Raw genomic sequence first — 10,763 nt, 5'->3', positions numbered from 1 at the left:
ATATAAAACGTCTAGAAATTTAATTTAAACACACAAAACAATATTTTAATCAGTCAATAGACAAGTCAGGTTAAAAATCAGGTTCTCTATTTTAGTATTGCCTTGGAAATTAGTATTTATATTTTCTGTCAAGTCTTTGCAAAGAATAAACGGGATGGAATGGGAAAGGATCTGATCACAAAACACTTTCCTTCATGGGAAAGATTGATTTTCTTTTAATCTTATAGTGAAAATATTTCAAAAGATGTCGGAAATTCGTCCAACGGCTGTATTATAAGAATCACCGTAATACAAAATTAACTATCAAAAATGTCCAAATTACTGAAACAATAATTACACATTTCAGTTACAGCTATAACTAAGATTTTGCATTAAAAAAAAAAATACCTTTACCAAACTATTTAATAATAATAGCAATGCTATTATAGCAATGCTATTATAGCATTCTTTAATAATGGATTTTTTATTTTATTTTAGAATATTATTTTTTTATTTATTATGAATTTAGAGCTTAAATTTTAATGCATACTCACAGTAATGATTATTGGTTATTTTTTTCAGACAATCATCTCTATAAGAAAAATAATATTTTTTCTATCAAAATATAGTTTGGCGTGACTTGAAATCCAACAGGTTATAAGAAATCATTTTAAAATGAACAAATGTTCACAGCTGAGAATTTTTTTTACTTTTAAATACTAAATTGAAAAAAATCTTAATCTTTAAATTGCTAAAAAACTCTTAGAAATATTGTTATTCAGTCAATCAAAAAAATGACACTCTTTAGCATAGATAATATTTCTCCACCATTTTCCTATGAACAATTATCTATTAAAATTAACCAACGGTTTTTACAAAAATACAATATCAAAATAGTCTAATCGCACTTTTGCAAATGAGCATTTAAGCTTTGGCTTTTTCACTTTGTTTTCCTACAAAATTGTTCATACATTTTTCAGTTTTGCTCCTTGTAGTGTACGTGTTTAAATATAAAAAATAAAATACAAAAATTCAATTTGCTATTTTTATTTACGAATAAATTAATACGTCTCAATCGCCAATTAACAAAGATCATCTCGATCGGCTAATCGACCTAACCAATCTGTTTGTGCGGGTGAACTCGAAGACAACATGCTCGGACTTATGTCCATACATTCGTGTTCTTGTCCATCGTCAATGGGCAGACCGTGATTAATATCCACGCCGATCTCTCTGTATAAATTAGGAACTACTGTAGACTTTGATCTAAAAAAAAAAAAAAAATTATATACATATTAAATAAAAATATATTTTTTATTTTACAGTGAACCGTAGAAGAAAAAAAAACATACATCGGAAGAACATAGGGTTCGAACGGAAAGAACGAATAGAGCCATTCCTCTTTGATGGACCGATCGGTTATGTCCACGTGACCGTCCATTACGGTATAACAGTATGTGAGTTGATAGGTTTTAGTAATGTGTGCAAATCGACTTGCGACTTTCGAACAGCATATCCTCAATGGACTCAGCCGAGACGTTACTATTTTTGAAAGGTTTAAATTTTCCATAAATTTAAGATCTGCAAATACAAAAATATTACACATCGTCACTCTTCAATAATTCATTCGTTGTATTTATATAAATTTTTTGAACTATAAATATTAATCCAACAACCACGTACTTCTTTTGCTGCCCATTAGGTCTTCGTGTCGAAAAGCTATTACGTAGAACAACGCCTGGCAAATTGAATAAAACACGGCGTGCCACCGCAATAGTTCTTCATTGACTACTTTTATAGACTTATCTACTCTGTCGATATAGTCGTCACACCACGTCGTCAACTCGGCTAAAATCGTTTTTAAAACGCTAAATAATTTTAAGGAAAACACACGTTAGAATGTTACCGTTGGTTTTGTAAGTACATACGATTTTCCACTCACTTGATGGAAACAAATGGAGCTCGACTCAAGAAACTGGCCAGGTAACCGGCGGCGGCTTGACGTAAAGTCGAAGGCGCGGTCACGTCACAACATTTCTTCCACAAATAAATACTGAACTTCTCGGCCAACGCCGGTTTAAAGCTGACAAAGTAATAAATTACGTATTGAATATGACTACTAGCGTAAGTAGGTAATATTTCACTTTCGAAAACTGCTAACAAATCTTGAAACAACAATCTAGCGCTATCCCATCTGAAAAAAAAAACCTTATAACGTTAATTTATTCACTTGGAACCATAGAATTAGTAGTTTAATTTGAAATTACATTAAAACTCCGGACTTGTCGTGACAAGATGATTTAAGAAATTTAAAAATCCTTAGCATGCAAATGTCCAAAGACCGTGAAAAGTATTCTGATTCTAGCCTATCCGGATTTGTCTCAACATCGTCTCCGTCAATATCCATCGCAAAAATATCTTCAGGTTCGGGGCTTGTACGATTTCTTAATCGATCGAGCTCTTCTCTGGGTACGTGAGCATCAATTTCTACTAGTCTACAAAACGTTTTACATGGGTTAGAATTATATTTTGAACCAAACAGCCACAGTAAATTATTCACCTATTGATGACGAGACTGAGAATGTTTTTGCGCAGCGACGGTTCGTAATCTAATATCGTAAACAAATTGTGAATATAATGCAAACAAGCTTCGGTGTTATTTCTCTTGTACGGAAATTTCTTCTGCAACGCCGCCAGTAGGATGTCTTTTGCTCTGGAATAAATATCTCCAATAATCAAACAAGACAGACTTTTTTAAATGTCTAAAAAAAAATTCAATAAATTAAATCTTACAACGGAATGATTCTGAGTAGTTCACTAAGGGTGTCGTGTACATTTCGGTAACATTTTTCTTCGTATTCACTTGGCATTCCATCAACACGATTAACTTCTTGAGTGTTAACTGTGAAAGAAAAAAGAAATAGTTTATAAAAAAATTGTTTAACAAACCAACGATTTCACGTACCTTCGGAAAAACACGATACAAGCTGTTCTACAGCAAACTTTGTGTGGTAGTTGTGAGCACAACAAACTTCCAACAAAAATCCACGGTATTCGTTTATGACTTCATCGCTTCTGTTCATCCATTTCAATACCTGATGATGTTGAAATTGTTTCAGTTAATTTATTTTCACTTCAATGCATAATATTGCATAGATTGTTACAAAAACTTTACCAATATGACTTTGACGAATAGCGTTAGATTTTCGTTCAATATGTTGACACAATTCCTGGCGTCTTTCAGTATTTTGACCAATTCGAAATCCTAAAAATAATTAAAAGCACAGGTTTTTTCATTAGAATTTTTTTCAATTATATATTTTTATAAATGTTAAGTTTTGACGAAACGGTCTATTCTACGACTGTCCATTAAATGAACTCCACTACTAATGTGGCAAAACAAAAATCAAAATGGAAACAAAATTTGTTTTTTCAATGAAATGGTTTTAGATATATTCAATGAATATAAAACACAAAATCCAGTATGAAATTATACTTTATGTAAAGGTTTTATTTTTTCTTTATTTTCATATTAGTGATAACAATATATAATTTTTTTTTTTTTTTGCCAAACCATATTTCTGAAAATAATTAACACCGTGTAATACATATTCTCACCTGCTAATAGAACTCAACACAAATTTATATAATTATTTTTCCTAGTGTTCTCGCTGGCAAACCGCTGATCATTTATAACTATTGTTTAGCTTACATCGATTTCAAACAGTGACATTGGACAACAACTACTACGTTTTTGGGATAGTCTCGGTGATTAGCTTAATCTGCAATAGATTCATCAAACAGATGAACCAAATACAAATGTAAATATGTATTTTTATGTTACGATTGCGTGCAACGTAAGTGTAAGTCTCGCATGAGTCGATTTGTTTCTAAATATTTTGGGTATTGTTTGTAAGGTAAAGTGATACTATCCAAAGTTTAGAAATAAAATTACTATAATCTGTGATAGCATAAGTTTTATTTGAATTTTTTAAAAAAATGTTTAAATATACACAAGACTATGAAGAGGTGAATTCAGTCATTAAAAACAGTAATTAAAATTTTTTTAAATATTACCTTGATCTCTACGCCGGTATCTCTTATATCACAAATAAGATTGTTGTACTGTATTTTGTCCTTGACGTTGTTTTGATCAAATTGAACAAGCATTGATTTTAAGTTGTTGAAAAGACTGAAATGGACTGAACGTTTAGGCACATTATTTTGAGAGAGTACTCCTCGTTTTTTTAATATCGACGGCGAACCAACACCGTTTTGCATACCACTTTTATGAGAGTGGTACGAAGACATTTTGTTTTTTTTCTGAAAGCAAACGGTGCATATTCATGAATTTTAATTAAAAACATATTTATAAGCAACATGTAATTTTTTTTTTCATTTTATTCTTATTTAGATTAATTTTGGAGGCGGAAAACAGATTTGTGAAACATAATGTAAAATTGTGGTATAAATTTACTTTACCGGACACCATATATTTATATTTTATACTTCTAACAGACTTGATTTTTTAAGAAAATAGTGAATCTGATTTTAATCTCTTACTTTTACATTTGTGACTTGGCTCGTTCTGGATATTTTGCAGGTAGATTAAAGAAATTGTCGATGAAAATAAAACTATAAATAATGAAAAATCATGTAAAGGTAGGTAAGTGTTAGAAAATCATTTTACACCGATTTCTAAAAAGATACTGGAAAACAAATGTTTGATCGGTGAAAACTTCAATATATTGTAACAATAATAACAGCAACAATAACGACCGAAGTAAATGTATCAAACAAGAATAACAATTTTGAAAATTCACAACTAAAATACAAACGGTGAATTACAAGTTATTTAATAATTAACGGATTATCATAATAATTAATGTACTATTCTAAGTGTTAAGGTAAATACAGAGCGATAAATGCGATTACTATGTTAACAAGATATTTGGAATTTTGATTTTGAGGTTAGAATACGGTTCAACTAACCATAGATCTTGCATGGTCCTTACTGGTCTATTCGTTATCACTAATAAGGCTCTTATCAGTTATCCAACAAGCGTAACATCCACAGGTTAAAATTTAAAAACAAAATGTAACTTGATAAAAATTTGAATTTCATTTAATATTAAGCTTTAGTAGAAATAACAATTAATAACATGCATTTTTCGTAAAAAAAACTATAAATATGTTTATCTGTAGAAAAAAAACATGGGAGTTACTAAAAACATTTTGTTCATAAAACTTTTAAGAGAGGAGGTTATACTATAATCTATTATTTTGACACATCGGGAAGGCTATTTTACTGATAATATTTAACTTTTATTCGTACTTCGATGTATAAGAATAAATAATAAATAATATAGTATTTCTTTAAAAATTACAGTAAAAATCATTATTATATAATATTGTATGAAACAACCCCATTCATAAAATAAGAATATTTAGCTCTGTGACATAATATTCAACCGAAAAGACAGTTTCACAATTTACATATTTACTTGGCAATATATAATATAAAAATTAAAAACGTTATACGACCAAAACAAATGTATTTATAAAACAAGCACAATAATTTGATTCAATGTTTTACAATAATTTCAAGAATAACAATTGACATTTTAAGTTAGTGAATTTTTTCTCAAGTAAATTTAAAAAACAAAAAACTACGACTATACAAATATTTGTTATAATATTAATGATTACATAACAATTAGCAGTAATAAAATGTTGATACATTTTCTTCATTTTCTAGTATCCTAGATCTGCCCACGGTGCCCGCTGATTTTGAAACACTGTACTGATGAAAAAATATTAAATTTTGGTTATCATGAGTCATATCAAAATTAAAATATTATTATGTAGACGACCGAAAACTATTAATATAAATATTACTAACTGATCGCAAAAATACAAAATATAGATTGAATATATTAAAGCAAATATGACATATAACACGGCACACATACAGTTCTTAACAAGATAAAACCATCAACATTAGGGTGGCCTTTAAATGGAAATGGCGTTAGATGGCCGTCATTCGCCTTCAAATAGTATTTAATAATAATAATTGCCTACAGATTGATTTTATTATGTTTTGTATAACAGTGTGTGTTTTAAAAGATCTCTAGACGTTTAATATGGGCCGGTCCCGACGGTACTGCAACACCGGGTCAACCCGCGGTGGAGTAGGAGCAAGCCCCAAATCTCCACCAATTTTAAAAATTAGTTTAACATATGAACCCCACAATGTGAGGTGTACCAGATGTTAAGCTGATAAGAACAGATACTACACTTTTGATCTTAGCTAAAAATAGCCGAGAAGCGATAACTTTGACGATCAACAATGTTCTATTTAACAAAAAACTAACGCACCAAAGAAACGCAGAAATCAAAATCGAAAAAACCGTCAAAGAACTCAAAATTTGCACGAACATGTGCAAAAAGTTACTCTAATTTCTTGTATACTATGTACTGTATATTCTAACGCGTTTCAAAATGATTTGGTAAATATCTTTGATCAAAATTTTAGAAAAACGTGCGAAAAATACACAATCTCAAAAAAAAATCAAACGGCAGCGGCATCTACCGGCAGTCGCATAAAACAAAAAATATAAAAAATAATAATTTGCTTGAAAACATAGTTTGTATTAATATAGTAATTAGTAAGTAATAAATAATAACTCTCACGAACAAAAAAGGAAAATAAATCCTTGCGACTTAGAGGACAGAATATCTAGAAAAAGTGGGATATTAATAAAATACACAGTGTTTTAGGTATTATTGTGGATATATTATGATTAACCCCCTGATCGTCTGTCTATAATGATTTATTGCAATAGTTACCCATACAAAGTAATTAAGAGTACTTACAAAAATTATTTTAAGCACTTATCTGTTGTCTGTTGATTCACTCACACAATATATAACCTAGATATTTACTACGGCCAAAGTGTAATTTTTCCTTTTTTTTTTCGAGGAAGGAGGGTTTCCTTGATAAAAAAAAAAAAGTTTGACTACAAATATATGATTAGAAAATTGTATATGTACCTAATAACCCCTTCAGTCTAATTTTCAGACGGTAAAAAAGTGTTAGTTGCTACTTGCTTCCCGTCAACATTTTGACCAATAAGTATAAAATGATTATCTTTTATCCGTTTTTCGCCCTTGATAGTGTGACAGAACTGTCACAATAGTGCGATAGGGACTACCACAGCTGTTTACACGTTGAGAGTTTTACTATCACTATGGCAATAGCTACTATTGTGACAGCCTTTAAAAATGCCTCAATAAGCAATAAAGACCTAATATGCAAAATATATATGGAACATTTTATTACAGGTTGACTTTGTCTTCGAATAAAACAAATTTTATCTTAGTTGGCCTTGTTGCTGCGCTAATTAATATACCTATTAATATGCTAGAAGTCATCTGTCCTAGTTATATAAGGAACCACTCAGACTGTTCAGGCACCTTCCAGCGAACTGGTTGCGATCATCGTCGCTAGATGGTCATATACAAATAAATGGTAGACCACTAGCAGTCTCACGCTCTGGCGAAAGAACTAGTCTCATCATCGTGGCTGACGACGACTCCAGATTTGCACCTGGAGGGGACGATGCATACTACAGAAATGTAGTCTAATAATTACCATAATAATACAAATTCATAATAATTAAAACAATATTGTTATTATAATAACCCATTTGTAAATTTTGTCATAACCGTGAATTTCAATAAAATAAATAATCACATTAAAATTTTAATATTTTTTCTATTACTTATTTTGATGTAAACTATTTTCAAGATTTATTAGTTAAAAATAACCATTAGCTAACTGAATTGTAATATTAAACAAATACAAATATCTTTTTTGAAAAATATAACTTAGAAAAATAATTATTGCTGTGTTTTTAACACAAAAAGTACATTTTTTCAACAACTGAGTAATGAGCTGAAGGCTAGAAATGGTAGATATACAAATATAAATAAGATCACGTAGAATCTTATAGACACTAAGATTAGCACCTGGAGGGGACGATGCATACTACAGAAATGATCCCGTGAAGTATGATCTTAACTAAGTCTTTGCAAACGACCCATACTTATGGTCATCGTCAGTGAGTTAACCGGAGTTACCCAAAGTAATCGAGTAAAACTGTCAAAAGTCACTTTGTCCCCACACATAATATCTAATATACTTAATTTTTGCACACGACTTACATTAGACGATGCCTAGTTGTTTTTAATCGATAGTAAACATTCTTAGCCAATTGTAAGTATTTCATATCGTCCATCGAAGGTACCGGCTTAATAGTAGTTCACAAACAGAGCCATCTAGCGTCAACATTACAGGGTGAAAGGGCTAACACCTAATAGACAGAAAAATACCAAAATGAACTAATACTCCTGTATCGTCACAGCTATTACAATACAATAATCTGTATTGATTTCTTTACTATAAATAATTTTCGTGATGTAAGAACTAGGTACCTATATGTATAGGTAGCTAATGTTATATTTCATTAATTGTGTCGTTAATGAACTATATTATTGCTTAAGAAAACTAGTTAGGTTAGTTTTTACATATTATATTTATTAAACAAACATTACAGTTTACAAAAAACACGAGAGAACAACACGTAGTATATATCATTTTTACTTTTTAGGTTACTGAATGATAGTTACAGTGTGACCATATATAACGCACTTACATTAAGATTTAAAAAAATTAAGATGACAAATAGCATTAGGCAATAAATAACAATTAAGTTTCAAGTTCACAATCAAATTGTATAAATATTACATAATTAAGTTATCAGTGTATTCACAATATAATAATAATAATATACATTATAAATTAAATTTTCCAAATCAAAAAAACAAATAAAAAATCATAATAATTGAACATTACACAAACTATTTAATGGCGAATCTTAAATACTCGGGACGGAGCATATTTGGGCGGGGGGCATTTTTAGTGCCGGTTAAAATCAAAATAATAATTGTTTTACTATAATAATGGTTTTTTTAGACGATCAACGAAAAAACTTATTACATTTAAAAAAAAAAAATACCAAAATATTTTATCTTATAAATTATAAAACGCAATAATATAAAATTTTACCAGACTTAAGAAAACCAACAAAATCTAAAATTAAATACATTTTACTTAGGCTTTGCAACACGCAAAATTTGTATACTGTTAAAATTAAAAAATGTGGTCTGAACAAATATAAAATAAACAATTGTTTCATTAAAGTAGTGCCACAACAACATGAACGTTTAACAATCAAATCGTTAAATTTTTGCAAAACTAATGCATTACTATACGATTGCATTCATATTTCTTCAGTGGCAATATAACGTTACCTCAAAAAGCATCAAGTAAACCAAACTTTTCTCGACCGAGCAATATAATTTTACAAAGAACTACAATGCAATCCGCAATATCCAAGAACATTGTATTTTGTTTGGTACTGTTCATTTGCCAGTCAGTACACTTATTGGAAACCGGGTACAAATACCCCAGAAATGAAATTATTGGAAATGCTCGTCTCCATAACGATTTGATATGTGCGTACCTGTCAAGTGGAGAAACACACATGCTGCTAACCCGATTTATTATTAGCCCTGCTTATAATACGCCCAAAACAATAATGACGACCAGCTACGTAAGTTTTTACAAAAGTCGCCCTAGATACCAGATAGCTTCTTTGTACAGTTTAGAAATAAGGTACATGGGATCCTTGTGGCTACTACATTTGTACTTGAATTTACTTGAAATTATAGTACACGATTTTGATAAAAATCCAAAGGGTATACTGGAAACCTATCAGAAACTTGTAGCCACGCACGAGTTTGTCCTCGACAAACTGATTGATGACCTAAAAGGATGTCATATAGGTAATTATTATGATAGGTTCAAATATATGATTAGCTTCTTAAAATCTCATCCGACACTATATCAGTTGAAAGGTATGGTGCACAAACACAATCATTTGGTCAGAGAACTGCTGCAAGTCAACAAAATTGGTAGCAGATCGTTTAACGAGAAATTTCTAGAGACAATAAATATAAAAAATCTATACATGAACATTTATGATTTAATGAAAGTATTCAAGGAGCAAGTGGACTGGACAGACATTACCAAAGTACGATTGGAAAAATCTTATGATGATGCGCATACACTAGATTGGGCCACCGACAAACTTCAAAATATAAAATCATACTATACGTTGAACTATTCGATTCTAAAAGTCATCATGTTTCGGCTGACGTTAATACACATGACATATCTACGGCAATATTCAGCTGGTTCGGAACACTACATGTATTACACGCACCAATGGTACGACATGGTCGAACATTTCAATAGTAAGTTAAACTTGACCAATGACCTACACGTAAAAAGCTTGCTTACTTCCATCGATAATCTCTTAAATGGAACAGAGAAAATAGATAGTGTGGTTAGCTCCGTAGTAGACATTTTGAATTCGCTTTGTCTGCCTATCGGATTTAAGGTCATCGACCCATTTAATATAGACAGTAAACAATTTGAGATATCTTATGCAAGATCGACGGATGCTGATATAATAAGTTTGTTGAATACAACTAGCCCTGTGCCGATTGAGTACAACAGTTTAGAAAAAACTAGGATATTTTTTCTTCATCTCGATCGGGTGTTCAGAGATGTCGACTTTAATCTCATTCAGCTACTCATAGAATATATGGACAAAATCATACTGGAAAGTTTACAGAGAGGATAGATTTTGACTACT

General features: G+C 30.5%; 1 protein-coding gene, 2 non-coding genes and 1 pseudogene across 4 annotated transcripts; all 4 read right to left on the bottom strand.

Annotated features, from left to right (window-relative positions):
* Positions 1-1,010: 1,010 nt before the first annotated feature.
* LOC126842305 (RNA polymerase I-specific transcription initiation factor RRN3-like) lies at positions 1,011-4,851 on the bottom strand. Of its 2 annotated transcripts, none has more exons than XM_050579237.1 (11): positions 4,543-4,851; positions 4,057-4,302; positions 3,155-3,244; positions 2,945-3,074; positions 2,773-2,881; positions 2,540-2,692; positions 2,247-2,474; positions 1,922-2,173; positions 1,663-1,847; positions 1,332-1,560; positions 1,011-1,245 (listed from the first exon to the last, which is right to left on the bottom strand). In XM_050579237.1, exons 2-11 carry the CDS (start codon positions 4,288-4,290, stop codon positions 1,062-1,064), a joined length of 1,794 nt encoding a protein of 597 aa, XP_050435194.1. In that variant the 5' UTR covers positions 4,291-4,302; positions 4,543-4,851; the 3' UTR covers positions 1,011-1,061. The 2 variants fall into 2 exon arrangements, with proteins under 2 accessions (XP_050435194.1, XP_050435195.1); XM_050579238.1 differs by lacking the exon at positions 4,543-4,851 and adding an exon at positions 3,598-3,761 and having other exon boundaries at positions 4,057-4,172.
* A 1,266-nt stretch (positions 4,852-6,117) lies between these two features.
* LOC126842306 (U2 spliceosomal RNA) lies at positions 6,118-6,311 on the bottom strand. Its single transcript, XR_007686314.1, has one exon. It is a non-coding gene; the product is annotated as a U2 spliceosomal RNA (small nuclear RNA).
* A 1,122-nt stretch (positions 6,312-7,433) lies between these two features.
* Positions 7,434-7,639, bottom strand: LOC126842307 (small nucleolar RNA U3). Its single transcript, XR_007686315.1, has one exon. It is a non-coding gene; the product is annotated as a small nucleolar RNA U3 (small nucleolar RNA).
* A 347-nt stretch (positions 7,640-7,986) lies between these two features.
* LOC126842308 (small nucleolar RNA U3) lies at positions 7,987-8,060 on the bottom strand (annotated as a pseudogene).
* Positions 8,061-10,763: the final 2,703 nt, after the last annotated feature.

This window comes from Adelges cooleyi, unplaced genomic scaffold, assembly GCF_023614345.1.
Source record: "Adelges cooleyi isolate 19-005CV unplaced genomic scaffold, UGA_ACOO_1.1 ACOO_flye_CR_arks_rails_tigmint_CR_PRNA_502, whole genome shotgun sequence".
Classification (NCBI taxonomy): Eukaryota; Metazoa; Arthropoda; class Insecta; order Hemiptera; family Adelgidae; genus Adelges; species Adelges cooleyi.
This window is presented reverse-complemented; position numbering and strand designations above follow the sequence as displayed.

Coding starts and splice junctions, on each gene's coding strand:
- LOC126842305 (XM_050579237.1), bottom strand. CDS start 4,290: ATGTCTTCGTACCACTCTCATAAAAGTGGTATGCAAAACGGTGTTGGT. Junction 3,075..3,154: donor TATTCGTCAAAGTCATATTG/GTAAAGTTTTTG, acceptor CAACATCATCAG/GTATTGAAATGGATGAACAG. Junction 1,848..1,921: donor GCTCCATTTGTTTCCATCAA/GTGAGTGGAAAA, acceptor AAAATTATTTAG/CGTTTTAAAAACGATTTTAG.